Source organism: Euleptes europaea, chromosome 18 (genome assembly GCF_029931775.1).
Source record: "Euleptes europaea isolate rEulEur1 chromosome 18, rEulEur1.hap1, whole genome shotgun sequence".
NCBI lineage: Eukaryota > Metazoa > Chordata > Lepidosauria > Squamata > Sphaerodactylidae > Euleptes > Euleptes europaea.
Window position 1 is genome coordinate 22,098,711 of NC_079329.1, and position 25,313 is coordinate 22,124,023.

Consider the following 25,313-nt stretch of genomic DNA (forward strand, 5'->3'; position numbering starts at 1 on the left):
TGCTTGTTTTATTGCTCTTGGTAAGGCCTTCTCCAAAATCTTCTGATCTGAAGAATTTTTACGTGTTTTTACTCATGGTCAAATAAAGGATTTCCTTATGAAAATTTGCTTGTGCGTTCACCAGATGAAACAGGTTCAGAAAGCTGCTATCTTCCTCCTCATGCTCCCCTAAGCAAAATAAACAAGAACGTTTGTTGTTGTTTTCTTAAGAAAAGGAAGAGCTGTTTGAAAACTGTGCACAATTTGTGCTTAAAACAGTTCTGAGGGAGAGGCTGAGCCCATATTTTGCATACCAATTAATTCCCAGGTTTAATCCTTGCCATGGGGGGGGTGTGGCACCTGGAGATGGGGCTTCAGCCTTTGCCCTCCTAGACTGTTTGGCAAACCCGAACAGAGCTGCTGTTTACTCTGTTTCGAGATTTACATGTAGCCCGTTGTTTCATGTACGTTTCCCAGTAAAGCAAACAGCCGCTCCCTGGTGCCATTTCAGTTTGGCTAAGAACACCACATATACAATTTTTGCAATGGGCAACCGGGGCAGCTGCTCCCGACCCTGAGCTGGGGGGGGAGGGTGACCACTAGTGTTGCCAACCTCCAGGTAATCGCAGAAGATCCTCCTATTACAACTGATCTCCAGCCGATAGAGATCAGTTCACCTGGAGAAAATGGCCGCTTTGGCAATTGGACTCTATGGCATTGAAGTCTCTCCTTTCCCCAAACCCCGCCCTCCTTAGGCTCCACTCCAAAAATCTCCCGCCGATAGTGAAGAGGGACCTGGTAACCCTAGTGACCACCCACAGCTCTGCCCCAAGACAGAGGGCAGAATAGGGTTGCCAGGTCCCTCTTCGCTACCGGTGTAATGCACAGATATAAGGGCTGGTATAAAATACTATGTACTCATATGCACACACATGGAAGCTTTGGGAAAGTTGGCATCTGGGAGCCATGAACCAACAAATCATGCTCTCTGTGCCTGGTACGGCCTTTCACCAGTAGAGAGCTCTGAATTACCTTCATCCTTAGGAATGTGTTTTCTACTTCCAAGATCACAAGACCTAGCACTTCGGGCAATATCTATAGGCTGTGCTAATTAGAGTGGAGTAGACACCTAATGTGCATTGGTGCTTTTGTGTATCAATCTGCTTGTCAGCAGCCATGGGCCTGCCCCATGTGAATGCATAAATGATACTAAGCTTCCTTTGTTTCTCTGGTGAGTAACTCTGCATCTTATTTGTGGGTTATTTCATCCCAGGTCTGTGTTTAGCTAAATAAAGAACTGTTGCTTTTAACCTCCGCCTAGTTGTCTTTATTGGTCTCTATAAGACAACCAGGCACTTCACCGGCGGGAGGTTTTTGGGGTGGAGCCTAAGGAGGGTGGGGTTTGGGGAGGGGAGGGACTTCAATGCCATAGAATCCAATTGCCAAAGCGGCCATTTTCTCCAGGTGAACTGATCTCTATTGGCTGGAGATCAGTTGTAATAGCAGGAGATCTCCAGCTAGTGCCTCTAGGTTGGCAACCCTAGGGCATAAGGAAGAAGAAAGCTCCCATAACTGCTTGCACCCATCCTGTCTAGTGCTCGGGCTGCCCCTGAAGAATAGTCTGACATTCTGTCAAAACATGTTGGGATCTGCATTATGTAGCAGTAAACCATTTCCTGGCCCTGGCAGCAGAGGGCAGTGATTCTGGGGGCCCCTCCTGGACATTTGCCCAGGGCCCCCAGAATTACTGAGACTGCGAGTGGCTGAAGCCCTTTCTCCATGCATGTTCATGTGATACAGGTTGAGTATCCTTTAGCTACACTGCTTGGGACCAGAAATGGTCCGTATTTTGGATCTTTCTATATTTTGGAATATTTGCATATACATAATGAGTTTGCATATACATGATGAGATATCTTGGGGATGGGACCCATGTCTAAACACATAATTCATTTATGTATTATATATGATTTATATACACTTTATACACATAGCCTGAATGTAATTTTAAACAATATTTTTAATAATTTTGTGCACGTTGCACCATCAGAAAGCAAGCTGCCATGCTGCTGAGGGCCTGTGAGTAATGCCTGCATGCCGACTTAAAAAGTCTGGTTTTCGGGTCAGTCCGGATATCAGATGTCTGGATAAGGGATGCTCAACCTGTATAAACTTTTGTGGGCTGGAGCCCACTCTGTCAGATGTACAAAGTGCTACCCTGAGTTGGCTACACAGAAGAAAGACAGGGTTTGGGGGTGGGGGGATGAGATAGAAGTTCTTATAAAGTTGGCAGGTCAAGCAGTCAAGAGATAGGTAGATGATATCAGTATGCACAGCACAAGATTCAGTCAAAAGATTAAACAGCCCATCAAACAGAGTCATATGGGATGGGCAACTCATAGCGATTTGAGAGCACACATTAATTTTTTATTTCTTTTTGCTCTCTGCAGTGTGAAGCATGACATTTAGACAGCTTATAAGGAACCTTGTCTATAATATTCCAGACATTCACCGGAGTGAATTCAAATCAGGACTTTTTAAAAAAGGAAGCACATTGAGATTCCCAGGAATTGAAATTCAGAACTACATTCTTACTGGAATTTAGGAAGAAATGCAATATTCAGTTGGCTGGATCCAGCAAGCTTCTTCACTCAATCTCAACCAATCATCCCCTTTACTACAGCTCCTGCCTCACTGAGATTTTGTCCATGCTGTCTTTTTTTTATCCCCCAGAATAGCCTTTACGGATGGTTAAAGAGGACCCCTTTTTCACCAGTGGAAAAGCTGGTTGGATTCTACCCAATGTGTGATTTTAATGATGAATTTGTTATAAAGGTCACACAGAAGAGGTTAGCACCACAATCTCAGGGAGAAAAGAGATATTCCAACTTTCAATAGGTCCACGAAATGTAGTTTGACTGAAACATACAGGTCTAGAATGAAGCCAGTACAGGAATGAGGATGCTGTTAGTAGCTCCTTTCCTAGCAAGCTAAAAGAGGAATTCTACAACAATGCCCCTGAGAAATAGCCTGACATTCTGTCAAAACATGCTGGGACCTGCATTATGTAGAAGCAAACCATTTCCTGCTTCTACTGGAATATCACTTTTCTTAAATGAAAAAAAAGCCATACTGTTTACAAGCAGAAGTTCACTAGACAGACAATGAAATGAAAATGTCACACATGCCCTTTGGCACGAGTTAATGTCGAAAAGGAGGGAGAGAGATGTTTAAGGCCAAATGACATTTTATACATAGTTGGATGTTTGAACCCGGTGGTTTATTTATTTATTTTTTAGCGGAAAGCAGTGTTGTGGAAGCTGCAGCTGAGAGCAGAAGAGCCTGGTTTTGGCCAGGGAGGGCAGCCTACAAATCGAATAAATAAATAAATAAAGATCATCAGAAGCAGGGCCCTGATTAACCTTTCATTGATTTTCCCACTCAAAATTGCAATCCCATACTACCTTTCCCCCTAGGGGCGGGGAGGTTCTGCTATGTAACCTGATGGGAGAAAAATATTGAGAGTGGGGAAAAAACAGCCTGAGTTGGGTTGCCAGCAGCTTGGAGAAAAATGTCTTGTACCTAGGATTGCCAGGTGCCCGGTGGTGGCGGGCAAACCCGTGGCAATTCACCCCTCTGCCCACTGACCAGCTTTGGGTTGGTGGGCAAACGTGCACGCACACATACATACCACGGCACATCACTTCGGGTTTACAACTGGAAGTGCCGCCTCGCGAGCGGCCTTATACCACTCAAACTGGTATAAGGCCTCTCGCGAGGCGGCACTATCTACTCAGCTTTGCCCCAAAAGCCTCCTGCAGGAGGAGAGGGGGGACCTGGCAGCCCTACCTGCACTTTTAATAGATAGGGTTGCTATCTCCAACTTGGGAAATTACTGGAGATTTCAGGGCAGTACCTGGAGGAGTTCAGTAGGAATGTGATGTCATAGAGTCCACCCTTCACAGCTGCTATTTCCTCCAGGGCAAGCAATCTTTGTAATCTGGAGATTTCCATAATTCTAGGAGAACTCCAGGCCCCACATGGAGATTAGCAACACTATTAACAGATGCTTAATGTGTGGAAATGGGCATCTGAAACTTTTCATGGGATGGAGGTAAATAACATCACCTGCTAAATAACATCCCCTGTCCCTTTAATGGGATGTTATTTACCAGGTTATGTTATTTACCTCCATCCTGTGAAAAGTTTCAGCAGCCCATTTCCACACATTAAGCATCAGTTAATAGGGTGGCATCCCATTAAAGAAACATTAAAGAAAGATCTGGATAGCTCCAGCTAGCCTGATCTCATTAGATCTTGGGAGCTAAGCAGGGTCTGCCCCGGTCAGTGTTTGGATGGGAGACCACCAAGGAATACCAGGGTCGCTATGCAGAAGCAGGCAATGGCAAACCCACCTCTGAACATCTCATGCTTCAAAAACCCTATGGGGCCGATATAAGTTGGGTGGGACTTGATGGGGGTGGGGGGTGGGGACAGGGCATTTTTTCTCCAGGCAGCTGGCAACCCTAATCTAGTACCTAACCCACCTTGCTCAAGATTCCAGCTTCCTGCGGCAGTAATTCACAATTTTTTAAAAAAATGAAATTATACACGTGCTGTTTAGCCCTGCAGAACACAACTGCCTGGTAGTCACATCTTCTGAGCTGGAAAACCTGCTTTATATTTCCAGATGTGTGTTTAGTGGTAGGAAGACTGACTACTTAGCGGTACAGAAAATGCTCTCTGTGCATGCTCAAATGCATAACTATTGTGCCTGACCTGTGCTACTCACTGAAAATAGATTGTAGTGCAGAGTTCATTGGGGAGGGGCCGTGGCTCAGTGGTAGAGCATCTGCGTGGCATGCAGAAGGTCCCAAGTTCAATCCCCAGCATCGCCAGTTAAAGGGACTAGGCGAGTAGGTGATGTGAAAGACCTCTCTGCCTGAGACCCTGGAGAGCCATTGCCGGTCTGAGTAGACAATACTGACTTTGATGGACCGAGGGTCTGATTCAGTAGAAGGCAGCTTCATGTGTTCATGTGTTCATTCTCTGGTTAAGCCCTTCCCCTTTCCTTTGCAGGACGATTGGCTACAAACCTCTGGATAATGAGATGTTTACAGAGAGCTGTCTGTCAATGGACCTGCTGGCATTCGTTACTTTTAAGGGAGAAGGGACCATTTAAAGTTTTGGCATCTTCAGACAATCAAGATCAAGGCAACCGATGGGGCGAGGGATTCTGCTTTCTCACCAGATATCACTGACTGCAGCGCATCCATGACGATGTGGGCAAACGCATTCTCCACACTTTGTAGGAAGTTGTTCCTTTCGCCTGACGTATTGAAAACCTTGCAGACTTTCTGCATCATTTTTACAGACCAGTCCATGCAATACAGGTCCTTCTCACACACCTGGCACAAAAGCAGGAAACATCTGTAAAGCAAAGTTTCCCTGCAGGTGGGAAGAGCAGTTACATATCTTTTGCTCCCCACACCTTCCCCCTCGCCCAACCTATAAAACATAAGTGAACAATTGGGTAAAAAATACAAAATAGAGGGTTGGATCCAGCCAGCTTTCTTACTAATTCTTGCCCAAGGGAAGAAGATGCTACTAAATAAGAATGGAAATTTACTATTACTACGGTACTCACCAAAGCCAGGAAAACCACCATCCTTGCCAAATCAATGGCTCTGCCATTCACAGCTTTGCTAGCCATAAAAGTGAAGCAGATGTTGTTTCCACACAGGATAAGGAACCTGGCACTGTTTTCCATAATCCATTCCTGGGGAACTACTGTAACAAAATATGGAAAGATTTTTGGGTAATGCAATAGGTGTTAATTATGTATTTTGAAACTGGTTTGCTACCTTTGCAAATGCAACTCCGATAAGAGATCAATTAAACAAATAGTAAAATATATAGACAATAAAATGCCAGCCAACTATCAGCGAAGCAATAAAATATCTCATAATCCAAATGCTAGCTTAATTTTTAAAAATCTGTTGCTTAAAATCTTGTTTTCAGTGGGGGCTAGGGTTGCCAGCTCTGGGATGGAAAATACCTGAAGATTTTGGGGGTGGAGCCTGGGGAAGGGTGGAGTTTGGGGAGAGGAGGGACCTCAGCAGGGTATAATGCCTTAGAGGCCACCCTGCAAAGCAGCGATTTTCTCCAGGGGAACGTCCAGAGATAAATTGTAATAGTGGAGATCTCCAGGCGCCACCTGGAGGCTGGCAACTCTCATTGTCAACTCTGGGTTTCGAAATTTCTAAAAATTTGGATGTGGAGACGGAGGGAGGGAGGGGTGGGTTGGGGAGGGAGCTTAGTAGGGTTTAATGTAGGTTTTTCAGCTCTGGGTTGGGAATTACCTGGAGATTTTGGGGTGGAGACTGAGGAGGCCAGGGTTTGGAGAGGGGAGAGACTTCAATGCCATAGAGTCTAATGGCCAAAGTGGCCATTTTCTTCAGAGGAACTGACCCCTATCACCTGGAGATCAGTTGTAATAGCAGGAGATCTCCAGCCACCACCTGGAGGTTGTCAACCCTAGTTTAATGCCATAAAGTCCACCATCCAAAACAGCCATTTCCTCCAGGGAAACTGGTCCCTACTCTGGAAATCAGTTATAATTCTAGGAGATCTCAAGCTCCACCTGGAAGTTAGCAACCCTAGTGGGCCCCCCACACTGTGAAACAGTACTGCAGAAAATGTCTGTAAGATGTAGGGTTGCAGCTCTGGGTTGGAAAACACCTAGAGGTTTGGGGAGTGGAGCCGGAGGAGGATGGGGTTTGGGGAAGGGAGGGTCCTCAGCAGGATATAATGCTATTTAATGTTGCAAAAGGATCTCGGTGCCATTTGGTGTAATGGAGCTTGAATTCTACTGGTAGGAATTATTTGCATTAATACAAACATTAAACTAATGGTCTGTGCATTGGTGAAGACAGCAGACTGCTTATTCCTTACGCTTAAGTTTCCAGAATGTCTCAATGATATACAAAAGTGTAGGACTGTAATATGCAATAGATCTTTGAAATAAATGCAACATGCAATAGACCTTTGAAATTAAATTACCTTTGGCGGCATGCCGGTTAGGTATAAATGTCACAAGGACTTTATATGTTTGCTTGTAGAGAATGTTTGGCGGCTCCCCATCCCCCGTGAGTGTCCGGGGGAACTGGGGACCCTAGGACTCTGGCCAGTCCACACGGCACAGGCTTATTCTGAATTGCGAGTGGCTTGTAGCCCGCCCAGATCATGTAACTGGTTTCTCAGTCTTGATAATGTTGTTTTTAATTAATAACTTTTCACTTTTTATTTTTTTATTTTGTAAGCTGCCTCAGACAAGCTTCCTGGAGAGGCAGCATAAAAATGTCCAAAATCAATAAAGGCTAAAGTAGTTGCAATGCAATCGCATGCAGAGTTATGCCAATCTAAGCTCACTGGTTTCCGTGGGTTTAGGCTGGAGTAACCTTGCCCTAGGGTTGCCAGCTCCAGGTTGGGAAATAACTGGAGATTTTGGGGGCAGTGCCCGAGGAGGGCGGGGTTTGGGGAGAGAAGGGGCTTCAATGCCATAGAGTCCAATTGCCAAAGCGGCCATTTTCTCCAGGTGAACTGATCTCTATCGGCTGGAGATCAGTTATAATAGCAGATCTCCAGCCACCTGGAGGTTGGCAACCATACTGATAGGGTTGGATCCAACCAGATTGTCTGCTGGAGCAAGGGGTCCCAAAAGGCTACTCTGGGGATCCTGGGACCTGCATATACAAAAGCTGTAGTAAGGAGGATAATTGAATGAGATTGAGTGGGGAAAGCTGGCTGGATCCAGTCCTTAACCTCCAGGTACCGGTATTTGTTTTTAGAGAATCCTATCCTAGCTTTATTTTCCCAGAAAACCATATAAGATCTAAGACAGACATTGAGTTTATGTCAGAGTCTGCTTCTAGATTTTTACCGTCCATAGAGAGTAGCAAGTAAGCCGTGCAAGTCTGAGTTTTATGTGCTCTGTAGTGAAATGTGGAAACCTGCAGGGTAGCACTGATACTGGAGAATGCAAGGGGTAGCCATGTCCATCTGTTGTAGCAAAATAAAACAAAAGTCCAGTGGTATCTTAAAGACCAACAACATTTGTTTCAATATGAGCTTTTGCGAGTCATGCTCACTTCTTCAGACATGGAAAGGGGAATCATGCTGGGAAATCTTATGGGGAAGGGGACGGGAGTCAAGCCTTAGTGCAAATTACACCATGAGTCTTTCAAGTGTAAATCTCAATGTAAGGAGAAAGGGAGGAGTTGATGTAGAAAGGTCAGGTGTAAGTCCCACCATAAATCAACAGAATTAGCAGTTACAAATACTGGATAGCGAGGGAGGTCAGAGGTTCAAACAGATAAACAAATGGTTAAAGTGAAAATTAACTGATATTGGTATAAGGTTATAGTCTCATAAAACATGATAAAATTAGCATTGCTAAATTTACGAAGGAGAGGCAGTGCCGTACCTGCAAGTTCATCCACTAGACTGATGACATCATCGGCCGTCCACTCTTTTGCTTCCGGGTCATAAAGCAATTTAATAGCGTCTGCCAGCCCCTTTAAACTGGTCTCATCGGTAGGACCTTCAGTCATTTTCTGCCAGAGTACATGCCCTGAATCATATGAGAAACAAGAACCACTGACTAGAGGAGACAAAATTTAGCATTACCTCCTGCCCACTCCTCAAAACCTGTGTGAGAAAATTGTGTTTAAAATCTTCCACAGGTTTAAGGGACAAGACCTCACTCACTGCTTGGATGGGTTGCTTTTGTTGGCTTCCCTACAAAACTGACAGAAGGGAGTCAGTTGTTTGTGAGGATTTGTGGGCCTGAGTCCTTCGTACCTTATGCTGAAATGAAAATTTGATAGTGCCACAAGACTCCTCTGTACAATTGTGAGGAGGAGCACTGCTGTAAACTACCCAGAATTATTGCAAATGGAATAAAAGAAGTCATGGATATGAAATAATGAGAGTGAGAAGTGAAATTATTGTGGGGGGGGGGGAGGAATCAAGCCTTTCTCACTGTGAGCTGTTGGAAAACTGTTAAGCAACTTCTTCATTTCCTGAGGAAGAAACGGTTTGTGTAATCTGATTTCTCCCTAGGATAGCAGGAGTCATTAATCACATTGTATGTTTTATGTCCCAAGAGTGCAGACGTAAACCAATTCTAAACACTGTTTATTGCAGCGTGGAAAGAAAAACTGGGACTGGAGACCTCTATGTATTGTCTTGTAGAAATCCGACAATTTATTGTGTAGGGTTGCCAACTCTGACTTGGGAAATTCTGTTAAAACACAAATAAAAGAGCAGCTGGATAAAGCTGTTTATCCGTCGCCATCTTGCCCCCTTCTTGGGAAATTCCTGACAATTTGGGGACAGTGCCTGAGGTGAGTGGAATCTGATTGTGAGGGAGCTCAACAGAGACATGATGTCCTTTTAGGACTGCTGTTTTCCCTAGCTTCTGTGGTAAACCATAGAGTTCAACCTTGTAAACTGTTACAGCCTGCATGGGAGCTGATCTCTGTAGGCTGTAGATCAGTTGTAATTCCAGAGGAACGCCTGTAACTTCACCTGCAACCTTATTACAAAGGCAATTTCTTTCAACAAGAATCATGTAATTCTGCACATTTTCTTTGAACTTTTGATGACAAGATTTCTTGTAACATTTGGCATATACTTAGTCCACACTTGAAAAAAGCAGTTTACCATCCAGATTAGAGGCAGGCCCAAAAATTATATATAGTAGCCGGGCTTGATAGACCATTGGCCACGGTTTTAAAATACGTGTCAGCCAAAACGCTGAATCACTCGGATGGACCCAGGGATTAAACAGGACACTGCGGCAAAATATCCTAATCCTCAGCTCCAGCTTTCGTGCACTTCCTAGGACAAATCATAACAACATAAGAAAATCAGAAAGGAGAAAATTGGGACCGTTGCATAAAAGGAAACATAAAATTAACACTCAGCTATAAGTCTAAGGGGGGACATGACAGAGGTTTACAAAATTATGCATGGGGTGGAGAAGGTGGATAGAGGTAACTTTTTCTCCCTCCCACATAATGTTAGAACTTGGGGATATCCAATGAAGTTGTTTGGCAATAAATTCAGGACAGACGAAAAGAAGTCCTCCGTGAGTGATTAAATTGTAGAATTCCCTGCCAGTGGATGAAATGAAGACCATAAGCATAGACAGTTTTAAAAGGGGGTTAGACCAAGGCATGGAAGAGAGATCCATCAATGGCTACTAGCTAGGGTTGCCAGGTCACTCTTTTTGGGGCGGAGCCTGAGGTGGGTGGGCTTTGGGGCGGGGAGGGACTTCAATGCCATAGAGTCCAATTGCCAAAGCGGCCATTTTCTCTAGGTGAACTGATCTCTATCGGCTGGAGATCAGTTGTAATAGCAGGAGATCTCCAGCTACTACCTGGCAGTTGGCAACCCTACTACTAGCCAAGATGACTAACAGTGCATTCCTAAGGAGAGTTACTCCAGTCGAAACCCATTGAAATGAATGGGCTTAGACTGGAGTAACTCTCCTTAGGAATGCACTGTAAAGAGAACCTCCATATTCAGATTCAGTAAACCTCTGAATGCCAGTGCTGAAAGGCAACATTTGGGAAAGGCCTTTATCTCTATGCTCTGTTCGTTGGCCCTTCAGGACAACTGGTTGATTACTAAATGAAACAGAATGTTGGACTAGGTGGTCCACTGGGTCTATTCTAGCAGGGCTCTTCTTACGTTCTTATCTCTCTATAGAATCTATAAAGTTGCAGTGGTAGTTAGGTGTTAGAGAGCCAGCGTGGTGTAGTGGTTTGGAGTGGTGGACTCTAAGCTGGAGAACCGGCTTTGATTCCCCACTCCTCCACACGAGTGGCGGACTCTAATCTGGTGAACCAGGTTGGTTTCCCCACTCCTACACAAGAAGCCACCTGGGTGACTTTGGTCTAGTCACAGTTCTCTGAACTCTCTCAGCCCCACCTGCCTCACAATATGTCTGTTGTGGGGAGAGGAAGGGAAGGTGATTGTAAGCTGGTTTGATTCTCCTTTAAAAAGGTAGTGAAAGTCGGTATATAAAAAACAATTCTTCTTCTTCCTACTGGAGCCACAGCTGAGAGGGCAGGAAGTTGTTAGGCACCCAGCTCCATCTGAAGAGTCCTCCCCAAGGAATAATTTGTAGATAACTTTAACTGTTGTATAAATGCAAGTTGTTTGGAAGGTCAATGCTACAAATTCAATTTCAAGGCTCTCACCTATGTCTCCATGCCTCCTTAGTTCAGAAGAAGAGGTTTGCAGGACATAAAAGTCAGAACTTATCATCGACTATGGGAGTATTTACCAGGTTTGCTGCTGACAGCTGTCTGCATTCGCCGGGGTAAGTTGCTTAGCTCACAGAGGAAGTTGTAAACCCGATGACATTCTAGTTCATCCCAACCTGCAGTTAAGGTCTAAAAAAACAATACAGAAAAAGCAAGCTAATGTAGATACGGAAATCGCCATGTTAGATTACAAAGTTTGCAGTATTTCTGCACATTTCTCAAAGATCAGGGAGGCAGACAAAAATGACCCAGAAAGACAGTAAGGCTTCATCAACTCAGGAAAGGGATGACAAAATGTGTATATGCCACCTGCCCAGACCTGCTTGAGGTCGCTCGTAACAACAAGAATCTACACAGATGCTTAGGGTTACCAACCTCCAGGTGGTGGCTGGAGATCTCCCACTATTACAACTGATCTCCAAGTGACAGAGAAGTGGAGAAAATGGCTGCTTTGGAAGGTGGACTCTAGGGCATTATACCCCATTGAAGTCCCTCTCCTCCCCAAACCCCACCCTCCTCAGACTCCACTCCCCAAATCTCCAGGTATTTCACAACCCAGAGCTGGCAACCCTACAGATGCTCCATTGACCTGGATAGAAGGAGGATTCCCTTTCATCGGACTCAAACGAGAAACCTAGAGAAGCCCACAAGACATTGCGCAGACACTCCAGAAAACAGCTGGGGCGTGCTGAATTCCATAAGGAGGAAAAATCACTGTGTGAAAATAGCCTTCCTCCAATAGAACTTTCCTCCATAAAGGAAGGAAGGCACTGGACCCCATCCATTATCCATCAAACGTGTGCAGACCTCCAGGATAGGGGCATTTCCAAGAGAAATTAAGGGGGTGATTTCTGATTCTCCCCTGCAAATGCATCCTTCTTTGTTGTTTTCAGCTGCAGCTTGGTTTGAGCCTGATTTGAGAGGGGGGAAATAGTAATAATAAAGAAGTGGGGGGGCATTTGCAAAAGAGAATAAGCACATAGGGGAAGGTTCAAGCATCACTTTCTATCAGTTCTTCCCTGCAAGTAGCTCCAATTCCCACAATAGTGTTATGAGAGAAACCTGAGTTCTGAACCCCAAGAACTAGGGGCACTTTCACACATGCCGAATAATGCACTTTCAATCCACTTTCAATGCACTTTGAAGCTGGATTTTACTGTGGGGGTTACCGCATTATGTATTCCAGCGATGTATTAAGAGTTTGAAAATGTTATAAAAAATACTGTTCTCACTTTGTTTGGCCCCTTTAGCTGTGAAGACGTCTTCCAACCATTTATTAGCCGTTGCATCCAAAAACCCTTTTAAAGCGATGTTTTTTATAACATTTTCAAACTCTTAATACATCACTGGGAATACATAATGCTGTAACCTTGTGTGTGTGAAGTGGCAAAATCCACTTGCAAACCATCGTTAAAGTGTACTGAAAGTGGATTGAAAGTGCATTATTTGGCATATGTGAAAGTGCCTCTAGGTCTAAGAGCTAAGAGCCCTAGGATCTAAACCTAAGAGCTCAAATAAACCTACGAGCTCTTGTTGGTGGGCTTCCTAGAGGCAGCTGGTTGGCCACTGTGTGAACAGACTGCTGGACTTGATGGGCCTTGGTCTGATCCAGCACAGCTTTTCTCATGTTCTTATGATAACTACTTGAAGATCTCTGCTGATCTGTGATGACAAAGAAAAAGTCACCGCAGATGGAAAACAAGCCCTGAAAGTGTTATATAGACTGGCCCTGCTTCAGAAGCGCCAGACTTAGGAGAAGAGAAACTGTATTTTCGTTTATAACAATAATGATGCTGGACCCATGTCCTCCTGAAAAGCATAATACTATACCTGTAAAAACACTCCGTAACACTGTAGCCCTGAGCAGTGCAAAGGATCTGAGCAGCCGCTCAGTTTAAAGCAGGAAATCTATAAAGATGAAATCAAAGTTTACTTTACAAATACATTTTAGGTTGCACAACGTAATTAGCATGCTCATATATTCAATTATGATTGTTTGCTTGTTTGTTTAATATATCTTTAGGCTGCGCTCTTAATTTTAAAACATGATGAGCCAGATTCTAAAATATAAAAGTCACTATAAAATCAAATTCCTTAACAAAGCAATAACGTAGTAGAAGAGTGGTCTTTATATGCCGACTTTCTCTACCACGTAAGGAAGAATCAAACTGGCTTACAATCACCTTTCCCTCCCCACAACAGACATCCTGTGAGGTAGGTGGGGCTGAGAGAGTTCAGAGAGAACGGTGACTATCCCCATGTCACCCAGCTGGCTTCATGTGTAGGAGTGGGGAAACAAATCCAGTTCACCAGATTAGCGTCTGCCACTCATGTGGAGGAGTGGGGAATCAAACCAGGTTCTCCAGATCAGAGTCCACCGCTCCAAACCACCACTCTTAACCACTGCACCACACTGGCTCTCTTTAAAACCAGCGGCAGACAAAGTCTTGAATCCAATGCGAATCATAAGCAGAGCAGAGCTCATGGAATATAATTTTCCCAGCTCCATCTCCCACTGTAGCCCCCCTCAAACTCTGTATCGGGGTTAAGGTTGCCAACTCCAGAGTTGGAAAATTCCAGATTTGGGGTGCTGAGGAGGGGGCATTTGGGCGGGGAGAGACCTCAGCAGGGTATAATGCCAGTCCACCCTCTGAAGCTGCCATTTCCTCCAGGGGAACTGATCTTTGTAGTCTGGAGATCAGTTGTAATTCTAGGAGAGCTCCAGGTCTAACCTGAGGCTGGCAGACCTATGGGGTTCAAGAATGAACAGCAGTGGACATAATGTGGGAGTCTGTACTGGTTGGGGTAATGAGTGGAACTTGTCCCCCCCTTCTCTGATGGAGGAATGGTCCTTCTGATGGCAGAAAAAAGTTATTGGATACAAGTGTTATTATTATGCTTACTTCCGAAAGTATCTTGTGTATGTACTTCAGCCTCTCCTTTGTGGGCAGTAGTAAGGTACACCTTTTTAGTAACAGGCCTGCAAAAAAATGGGGGGGGGGAGGAAGGATACAGAAATCTTTGAAAGATAATATTCTGAATATGATTGCCTAAGGCTAAATCTTGAGTAGATTAAGAAGCAAGAAGCCAATTAATTTTAATGGGCTGGAGCTGGACTTCATATTGCTTATAAGCAGCAAATTCGAACTGCCGAATAATGTGTTATTGGGGGGGTGGGTGTTCAGTAGAATTCAGGCCTTGAAAAATCTACCTTTTTTATTGTTTTTGTTTCCCAGAGTTCTGCAGTTTATCAACTGGGGCTAGATGTAAAATGGCTCCTGCAGAGGACACAATTACCTGCTGTACACATAAACCATCCATTGGAAGACTAGGCTTGTCCTATATTTAAAACAAGGAGTATTGGACAGTGAGGACCCACACATTACAGAGTGCACAGGTTGAGTCTGGGGTCCTCATAGGGTTGCCGGGTCCTTCTTCGCCACCAGCGGGAGGTTTTTGGGGCGGAGCCTGGGGAGGGCGGGGTTTGGGGAGGGGAGGGACTTCAACACCATAGAGTCCAATTGCCAAAGCGGTTATTTTCTCCAGGTGAATGGATCTCTATTGGCTGGAGATCAGTTGTAATAGCAGGAGATCTCCAGCTAGTTCCTGGAGGTTGGCAGCGTTAGTTCCCCACCCTGTGTATCTAATAGGCTTAAGTGACTTGCAGGTGCTGCTCAACTCCCTTGCATAGAGGGCTTGATTTGGATCACAACTGTAGGCCAAACGAGACAAGAAGGGATCCTCGTGGCCGCCATGAGGATGCCATCACATTGACTTAGTCCCTGAGGGTCAGATAGAGAAGGGGCTTCAGCCATCCACGCTGAACTATTCTTCCAGTCAACAATAGTCCTGGACGTGCCCTATTTTGCCTCTTGGGGAAACCCATGTGTATACTTGTGGGTCCCCCCCCCCCCACATATTTCTAGTCAGGAAAATGGTCTATTTGTTTTGGAAGGGCATCATCATACTTATGGGAACTGAGGGAACTTGCAAAGTCAAGTGTGACTATTATAGTGTCTGAATACAGGGTGGAGACCCTAGAATGGCCTATTCATTCTGTAATGTGTGAAGCTGATCTATCATAACCCATCTCAGAATTTAGTGGTAGATCATCATCTGACTTTTGCCCATCCCAATATGTAAGCCCTGACCTAGATAGCCCAGGCTATTTAGGCCATTGCCATTTCTATGTTCTGTGCAGCACCTGGCACCTTACAGGTAAAAAGGTAAAGGTCCTCTGTGCAAGCACCGGGTCATTCCTGACCCATGGGGTGATGTCACATCCTGACATTTCCAAGGCAGACTTTGTTTGCGGGGTGGTTTGCCAGTGCCTTCCCCAGTCGTCTTCCCTTTACCCCCAGCAAGCTGGGTCCTCATTTTACCGCCGTCGGGATCGAACTCAGGTCGTGAGCAGAGCTTTTGACTGCAGTACTTCAGCTTAACACTCTGCGCCACGGGGCTCCTACCTTACAGATACAAAACAATAAGTCCTAAACCGATTTGTCCCAAGTTACTTCAAATGAAAGCTTGGGTTTAAGCCAAGTAAATTGGACAAAATCAGTTTAAAGCACACCAGATTAATTGGTTTATGGATCAGTCTGTAAAGCTTAAATCATTTGACACTTCTGGCAAAGCTGGCTCTCTGTACTGAGACATGAGCATCAAAGCATATTAGAAATGGTTATTGTCTTAAAAGGTCACGTAAATAACATCTGGAGCCTTGGAAGAAAGATTATGTCAATCTCTGAATGACAGTCTCCAAAAATACTCATATTAAAAAGAAACACAATAGATTTTGAAAATGCACTAGGGAAAACTGCTGTTACCCTTGTCCATCATGGAAAAAAAGAGCTTCTGACATTTCTCCAAGCCATGTCAGAAGAAATATTGTTCCCAACTCCTGTAAAAGAGCACATAGGGAGGGAGAAACAGAATTGGTTTCTGCTGTTGTAGAATTTGGAACAGCTTGTTTGTGTTAGGAAGCAAATATCTCTTAGCCTGTGGAAACTTAACAGGCTAAAGGTTCTTTTCCCCTCAAAGATCTGGGTCATCAAGGAAGAACGGAGGTGATTTTTCACTAGGGATACAAAAGATATTTGGGACAGGGATAAAGAAGGAGAAAAATGCTGAAGATTGTTCAGCCTCTGATATTCAAAGGCTAGAGGGTTGAATGCTGGACTCTGACAGGGGAGACCTGAGTTTACAGCTCAGCTGTAAAACTCACGGTGACCTTGAGCTGGCGCTCAGTGGCAGAGCATCTACTTTGCATACAGAAGGCCCCGGGTTCAATCCCTGATATCTCCATTTAAAAGGCTCATATGCTGAGACCCTGGAGAGCTGCTGCCAGAAAATATTGACACTGATGGACCGATGGACTGGTTCAGTATAAGGCATGATCGTGAGTGTTCACTCTTTATCCACGTAGCCTATCTCACAGGGCTGTTATGAGAATAAAATAGGAACAGTTACTTGAAGGAAATGCAGCATACTGATGTGATCAGTAGATAAATAAATTTCATCTGAGGTCTGAAAGTACAGAAAGATAACAACACATGGACCAGAAACATGATTGATAAATAAATAATACAAAGGAGCACAAAGAATTCCTGTAAATTACCCTCAGCATTTGAAACTGCCTTTCATAAAACATTGGGTCAACAGAATACAAGTATGAGGTAAAGACAGAAGTAATGCCATGCCCTGGCTACAAGGAATACATCATGTAAGTAATGTGAAGGACAAATGGTTTGGAGATGGTGAATGGAGGAGACAGCATAGGAAAGATGGAGCTATGGTGGCCCAGAAAAGATATTATGGATTTAAGTGGGGTTTGAAAGGCATTTAAAGAAGAACTGGAACAAGATTGTGGGGCAGGCTGTCTGCGGGATATATACTTACTTGGACATGTATCCTGTCATATTCAGAGAATCGCAACAGGTTGGACATATTTAGCAGTTTATGAGAGACAGCAAGAAAGAGTTTCAATATGACTGGTCAGCTAGAGATTCCGTTTCGTCACCGTGCCTAGCAGCTGCTGATACACCTGTCCTCCATGAATCTGTCTAATCCCTTTTTAAAACCATCTATCCCTGTGGCCATCACTGCATCCTCTGACAGTGAATTCTACATTTTAATTACTCGGTGATTCAAGACTTTGATCTTTCCTAAATCTAGTGCCCATCAACTTCACTGGTTGTCCCTGACTTCTGTTATTTTGGGAGGGGAGAAAAAGTTCTCGCTGTCCACTCTCTCTACCCAGCACATAGTAAATGAAGGGGAAGCATGGGCCTTTTATGCAGGGACGTTTCCCCACAGTCACCCCCGTCAACTGCATCAGGGCTTCCTTTCGATTATGCATGCCTTTTCCGCCCATCAGAGGTCACCTCGCTCTCCTCACACATTTTGCCCATGTTTTCCAGATGTTGTTTTAGCCAGAATCTGGAAAATGCAGGAAAAACATGAGGACATGAGGGGAGAGCAAGGCGACCTCTGATGGTCGGAAAAGGCATGCAAAAGGAAGCCCCGACGCAATTAGCAGGGGTGACCGTGGGGAAACGTCCCTGCATAAAAGGCCATGGAGAACCTACCTTGCATAAAAGCAACAGAAAGAGGAGGAAAATATAAAGCACTTAACAGCACTTTGTCAGTTCAGATATGGATAAATGCCAGTACAAATGTGTTTCAAATTATTTTTCTTTCTTCTGCCACAATCCAGGTCCAAAAAGACAGACTTTTGTTCATCCCCAAACACAGGTTTTATTCATGGGTCCAAAAACATAGAAAAGCACAAGAAAGCAATAGACTGACCACTGCATCATCTAGATTTGTGTGTGTGTAAAAAAATGACTGAATAAATGGTGTCTGTTCCAGACTAAACAGCTGGTGGGGAAGGAAAGTCAGTTGCCATAAGGAAGCACTCTGCCCGTCCTGCGCTATTATCTTTTTCCTGTTTATTTAAACAGGATGTAATTTGTAGCTGCGTTCTCTGTCTCCAGTTAATTGAAATTTTTGTTATCTTGACTTCTTTTTTACTTTGTTGAGGTCTGAGTTCTTTTGGTGGGTTTTTACACCTCAAAATGGAAGAAGAAGTCGAAAACGACTTACCTAACGATCTGTAGTGCTCTTGCATAGAGAGTCCTTTCCTATTGCCGGACTGCTCAGAATTGTGAAAGTCCTGCAGCAAAAGCCTTTTGTTTCCTGTTGGAGTTGAGATGTAATTAATAAGGCGGCTGCTGATAGTCTTTGACACCATGCTTAGCATGCTGATATCCTTAACTGAATAAAAGGGGAGAACAAAAAAAAACATACCTGTTAGTTTTTATTTTAAATGATGTCTAATACTAGCTTCTGTTGCAAACTGACAGGCCCATTCCCACTGAAAGAAGAGTATACATCTGACCAAAACATTGCGACCAAAACATCCCACAGCATCCCTACTCTTATTTTTAGATACCTCTGTAAACATCCAAAAGTGGCTTGATATTTCACAGGTGAGCTAGAACTGTTTTAGCAGATATGCCCCACATTCTCAGCTTCTTACCTGGAATATATTCCAAAACCATCTGAAAGATCTCTAAGGGAAGTGCTTTGAAATTCCCAAGTGTTGACAGAGATAGAGAATCCGTGTCCAGAATGTTACCGAATTTGTTGCAATGGCGGCAGCTACGTCGATATTTCTGGTGGGGAATCAAGGTGTAGCTGGTTCTTATAGGAGATGTCATCTTTCTTCCTCGGCCCATAAATCTAGCCTGAAAGGAAGAAAAAACAAAAATCAAATCCAGCCTCAGTAAAAATACACAGAAGGCATAGAGATTTGGAAAATTAAACCCACAGGAAAGATAAAATAAACCATAACTCCAAGAGCAACATAATGCTGTAATTAATATCTTTCTACATAAATGGAGCATATGGATTTTATTAATACAATGTACAATATATCATATACTCATCCAAACCTGTACTTTAATTTCCTGAATTGTATTGCAATGCATAATTACGACCCTTTTGAAGTATGGCAGTCCAGCAGGTCAGTAGGTTAGACCCTATCTGTTTTTCTCCTGGCTTAAGAGGGAGGAGAGTTGATCTTATTCAATTCTCTGTTTCACTGGAGCCACATCTCTTATGGATCTTGTTTACACATGTCCCACAATCCCTGACATAGCTCCTTTTTTTTTTTTGCACCAGCAGATAAACTGGTAGGAAACAACCAGCAGGTTTTATACGTGGGAGCTTATGCCAAGATTCATGTTCCGTTTAGACATATTAGTTCAGAGCCAGAAAAGTTCAAAGTAGCAAAAGTCAACAATCAGACTGTTGCTCTCACAGATAAGCAGTGTTTAACATTTAAACTTGGAGCATGTAATGATACCTGGGAAGTTTATGCATGCATAGGCATGGGGTGTTCATTCCCCCAGCGCAGCAGGATTTTGTTCACCCGCATAGCAAATCTGTCTGCAGAAATCTACTTCTAAGCAAGGACTGATTGGCAGGCTCTGGAAGTTACCACTGGAAAGGACCAAAGGTTTCCATTGCAGTGTTTTTATCCTAATTTAAATTAAATTCAACAAAGATTGTACTTGGTATTTAACTATACAAGATTTTATTACCAGTCATATGTGCATTGTACATTTGTCAGAGTCAGAACCCTATTACACCAGTATGCTTGTTTCCCAATAGTAGGTTAGATTTTGGTCTTCTTTCATTAAATAATGAGTTGGTGTAGCCATTCTTGCACCTAACTCTCCTGTTTTGTAACTGTCAATGTATTATCTTCTCTCCAATATCTGGCATATTATATTTTAGCTGAAGTCACTGTATAATTTATTAATTCTCTGAAGCTCTTGTTTATTTTCCAGGCCTGTGTTCATAAAAACAAGACTGTATTTGCAATGATTTTCAGACCTTCTGCCTCTAGGAATTGTTGCCCACATTGCCCTGTCTGTTGATGAATTCCTGAACGTCAGCCAAAGAACCCAGAATGATGCTGAAAGCTAGTGTGACACATTCTAGGTACTCAGTTCTCACAGAAGATCAAAAGGCCTCTTAGGGCTAATTGTTGTGCCATTTGAACACATGGTATGATTGAACACACCCAACAATCTCGTGCCGCTATTACAGGAGAAGAGCAAGTATGTGTGTGTGTTAAGTGCCGTCAAGTCGCTTCCGACTCATGGAGACCCTATGAATCAATGTCCTCCAAAATGTCCCATCTTTGACAGCCTTGCTCAGATCTTGCAAACTGAGGGCTTTGGCTTCCTTTCTTGAGTCAATCCATCTCTTGTTGGGTCTTCCTCTTTTCCTGTTGCCCTCAGCTTTTCCTAGCATGACTGTCTTTTCTAGTGACTCTTGTCTTCTCATAATGTGACCAAAATACAATAACCTCAGTTTAGTCATTTTAGCTTCTAAGGTCAGTTCAGGCCTGATTTGATCTATAACCCACTGATTTGTTTTTTTGGCAGTCCGCGGTATCCATAGCACTCTCCTCTAACACCACATTTCAAAGGAATCAACTGTCTTCCTATCAGCTTTCTTTCAATGTCCAGCTTTCACACCCATACATAGTAATAGGGAATATGATAGCATGAATTAACTTAATCTTGGTGGGCCGTGACCATCCTTATGCTTCAGAATCTCTTCTAGCTCCTTCATGGCTGCCCTTCCCAGTCTATAGTATCAATTAATTCGTTTTACTGCATTAGCTCAAAGCCATAGCAAAACAACAAACAAAACAAGACAATCACAATATCACAATATCAAGTAAAATCCATAATATATCCATTAGAATATTAGAATACATGACAAGAAGTGACTGTAGTTAGCAAGCTATCATTCAAGGAAGCTGGTCCACAAAATGCTTTATTTATTTAAGACACTATCCCATCTTTCGACAGAATTCTCAAGATGGCGTTCAACATTTCCATAACAGTATAATAAAATTAACAATAATAAATAGATTATCTATACTGAGATTGCCTTAAAAAATCCCAACCAGACAGTGACAGCAGAACCATATAGTAACAGTCCTATTAGCCAACAAAAATTTAGAATCAGAATCAAAGATACAGAATAAAAGACAACAAGAATTTACCTATTGCCTAAAGCCTGTGAAAATAAAAACCAAGTACTTAAAGCTCACCCTGACCTGGAAGGCCCAGGGCTAGCCTGGACTCGTTAGACCTCAGACGCTAAGAAAGGTCAGCCATGGTTAGTACTTGGATGGGAGACCACCAAGGAAGTCCAGGGTTGCTACACAGAGGCAAGGAATGGCAAACCACCACTAAATGACTCTTGCCTTGAAAACCCAGTCTGAAAATGGAGGAAATTTCTTTCCAAATCTTGAACATTAGTAAGATCTATCAACCAAGTCCTTCCAAGGAAAATGTTACTGGGGTTCAACTCCATTGCATTCCTGTTTCCAATTTTGCCAGTCACCTATGCTTTACTTCTCTCAAACGTATACAGTTTTCATGCAGGGTATCTTCCGCTTTGTATAGACAGACCACATGAAAATTAAAAATATGGCTTTAATATAGTGATTCTCAAGGTGCCTAGCAACTTTTGTCATTCTGCATGTATCTTTCTTGTGTGAAAAACTGCGTAGTCAGCATGGGGAAAGACTTGAACAAACGTTTTACCTATAAAAACAACAAATCATGGGGAAAGACTCGAACAAACATTTTACCCATACAAACAACAAATCAATCATAACAACAAACAATGGGTGTTTGTGCATATATATTGTGATTTATTCATAGAAAATGAGCCATAGAGATTCAAGGCTTCCATCCTGGCTCCAAACACTGTAAATTCTTACAGCCTGTGAATGCATGTTTGTTCCACTAAAACAGCTAATGTCTGGGCTTTGCATTTATCATTTTGCAAAATATGCATAATCTCTGACACCCACTTCAAGATTTTGGCAGGTCTTTATTTTCTGGATGCATTACATAGATTATTTAAAAACAAGACTGAAGATACCTTACATTGAAATGATCTAGCTACTTTATCATACTTCTCTTCCTATATGGTTCTGGAAATGGTGATGGGGGCACACTGAAAATTCAAGAAGTATAATAAAACAATTAAACAGGGACTGCAAAGGCCACACAATATTTGCCAACATGTTTTGGAAAAGGGTTCTGGTATCTTTGTCCTGCACTGGCCAGCAAACTGGTAACACATTGAGAGATCTTTGAAATGATCTTTCACGGGTTATTATTTTTTATTTTATTTGTTTTGATAAATTTGTACTTTGCTTCTTTCAGTAGTAAAAAGCAGCTGCAGGGCCCCTAGATTTGGTTCAGGAGGTGGAAATTTAATCATTTCCTCCCTCCTCATTTTCCTGACTTTAAGTCCCCCTCCAGCTGATACTTGCTCTTCAAGGGAAGAGGAAATATACATGTGAGAACACTCTTGTTAAATTTTATTTTAAAGCTCTGCCACTCGATTTAAAAAGGGCCACTTTCGACACATGCCCTCATTCTGTGTTTAATGCTACAACACTCGGTCTTTATTAAAATACTACCAGGGTTTGTGCTCAGTTCATCACAACGCCAAAATCATATCGGCCTTTTCTGAAATGAAACACAGGAACCTCAACCCCGTATACAATAACACTGGCCACTTATGCATGGGAGGTTTTGGTTTGGGTTTGCTGCTCTCTAGATGCACATTTCCCCCATCTGAATTCTCAAAACTCTGCATGGGGGCTTATTTTGGGGTTTTGAGAATTCGGAAGGGAAAAAATGTGCATCTAGAGAGTGGCAAATCCAAGGCAAAACCTCCCATGCATAAGTGGCCCGTGAGGCACTTTAGGTTTGCTCCGGAAACTGGTGGCTCACAAAGACTGGTGACAATATCTAAAAATAAAATTGACAATTCCATTTTTTAGCCCAGTCCATAGTATTGCATTTGAATTGGGGAGATGCCCTAACACCTGGTGAGCCACAAAACGCACAGGACGACCACAGGCAAGTATTTTTCTTTTCTTTGTAGCCCTCACAGATGAGATCGGGAAGTGTCAAAACAAGAGGAACAGATTATAAGGAAATATAAATCGATTTTAATTTCCGCTCAGACCCTATTTTGGCCGCCCCTCACTGAAGATGTGAACCTTTCGTTGAGTTTGTTTGTGTCGAATATTTCTTCGCTGCCTCAAGGCAACTTACAAAACCAAACGTGTGTGTGTGTGTGTGTGTATTAGGGGGGGAAATCATAAAACAGCATAAAAGCCATTCAAAATTAACAAACTATTAAGAACCCAGAGCATAAAAACAACCCCAAAGGCTTGTCATTCTTAAATTATTCTCATAAGGCAGCGCTCAGGCTAGAAAGCAGGCTGCAAAAGCAATTTAAAAAGAGCAACCCCTTAACTAAAAGCCATGTTTTGCGTGAGGGGAAAAGATGGCGGCAGGTTCCAGGGCCGGGGGAGGGGAAGTCCAAGCCTGTTGTCGCCATTAAAAAAAAAAGTGCCAATATTGGATTCATTTAGTAACTAAATAATGTATTGACATTAATTGCATTCGTTTATTAATGCATATGATTGAATTTTAACCATCAGCATTTGTTCCCAGGTTTGTACTCCTTAGAGGTTGGAAGCGTGACTGTTTTAGAGTTTTGAATTTTATCTGGAACTGGTCAATTGACCGTAATAAATATATTGCATTGTATTGCCTTGATTCATTTAGTGCAACTGGATTAATGGCAATTTTTTTTTAAAAAAAGGATTTTAGTCAGGAATATTAACAGATGAGGCTTGAGCGATCGCTTCGATTTTCCCGTTTGCAACCCTCATCTGAGGAAAACGACGAAAGGCGCTCTGTCAAAATGGGGTGTCTATCTAGGTCTCATAGCCACAAATCTGAATAACAAATATGGACAAAACTGCCTCATTTGAATTCAGAATTAATGAATCGGAACAAAGCTGCATCTCAGTAGCTTTACTGGTTAGACCATTTTAGTCCATGTATCTTGTTTTATCTGGCCGAGGGCCGCAAATAAACTATCTAGCTAGCTAGCTTTATTGGTCCCCCAAAAACAGAGAACAAGTAGAGATGACATTTATTATAATTTGTAAAATGAATTTTTTAAATTTAATAATAATAAAAAAAGGTTCTCCTCAGAAAAATAAAAAATGAATACTCAAAAGAGTGCACATCTGTATTATATATATTTCCTGGTCCATATGCGTACACGCATACAGGGATACTTCCCCCCTAAGTGTGTTGTTGTGCTGTTAAAGACACTGTTAAAGTTTGGAAGCAAGTGAATAAACCTTCAATTCGTGACTGGAGAGGGAAACTATGGATGTATATGAGGATGGCCAAATTAACAGAATTCCTACATGGAAAAGATATGGAAGAATTCAAAAAAACTTGGGCAAAGGCCATCACATATTGGGATAAACTGGCAAAAATGGATTTTACTATTTTAGTTAGTGAGTTATAGAAACAAGTTTATTTACTTTTCTATTATTATTATTATTATTATTAACAACTTTCAAAACTGTTTAGACACTTCTGCGGAAGTCAGGTGATGGGTCACTTTTTAAGGTGGGTGGAGGGTCAAAAGGGTATTTTTTGCTTTGTTGAACTTTATAACTTTGTATAATTATAATTGATACTCTTTTGTATTTTCTTTTTATTTTTTTGTTATTATTGTATTTGTGTTGTTATATAATAAAAAAAATACAAAAAAAAAGACCCTTCACACGCACGTACGTATATACACAAACAAACCCTGTAAAGCATCCAGGCATATTTGAAAGGAACTGAGTGTTTGACTGTGGTTAATAAAGCTTTACTTTGTGGTTGCTGCTGCTGTTCAGGTACTGTGCACCCACAGAACCTCTATTTCTGTGTATCACATTTTTTCTATTTCTGGGTACCACAAGTTCACAGTTCAGACAGAAAGGCGCTGTTTGCAATGAATTACCACAGCAACGTTCCTCTCCCTCAGAAAGAATCACTAGCTACATGTCTGGAGAGCTCTGTCACACAT

The 25,313-nt window shown here is 42.7% G+C and overlaps 1 protein-coding gene across 1 annotated transcript; it reads right to left on the reverse strand.

Moving 5' to 3' along the window:
* Nucleotides 1–58: 58 nt before the first annotated feature.
* On the reverse strand, nucleotides 59–19,036 carry FBXO47 (F-box protein 47). Its single transcript, XM_056864612.1, has 10 exons — nucleotides 18,856–19,036; nucleotides 18,420–18,590; nucleotides 14,219–14,295; nucleotides 13,146–13,223; nucleotides 11,336–11,444; nucleotides 9,706–9,882; nucleotides 8,465–8,611; nucleotides 5,627–5,769; nucleotides 5,228–5,387; nucleotides 59–168 (listed from the first exon to the last, which is right to left on the reverse strand). The coding sequence occupies exons 1-10, from the start codon at nucleotides 19,034–19,036 to the stop codon at nucleotides 59–61; spliced, it is 1,353 nt and encodes a 450-aa protein (XP_056720590.1).
* Nucleotides 19,037–25,313: the final 6,277 nt, after the last annotated feature.

Bases quoted from the DNA above. Each gene is read 5' to 3' on its own strand.
- FBXO47 (XM_056864612.1), bottom strand. From the start codon at position 19,036: ATGACATCTCCTATAAGAACCAGCTACACCTTGATTCCCCACCAGAAA. The intron at 9,883-11,335 runs GTAAATACTCCC...GATTTGTCCTAG, and splicing joins AGCTGTCAGCAGCAAACCTG to GAAGTGCACGAAAGCTGGAG. The intron at 8,612-9,705 runs GTAAACTGCTTT...CATATGATTCAG, and splicing joins GCCTGCCTCTAATCTGGATG to GGCATGTACTCTGGCAGAAA.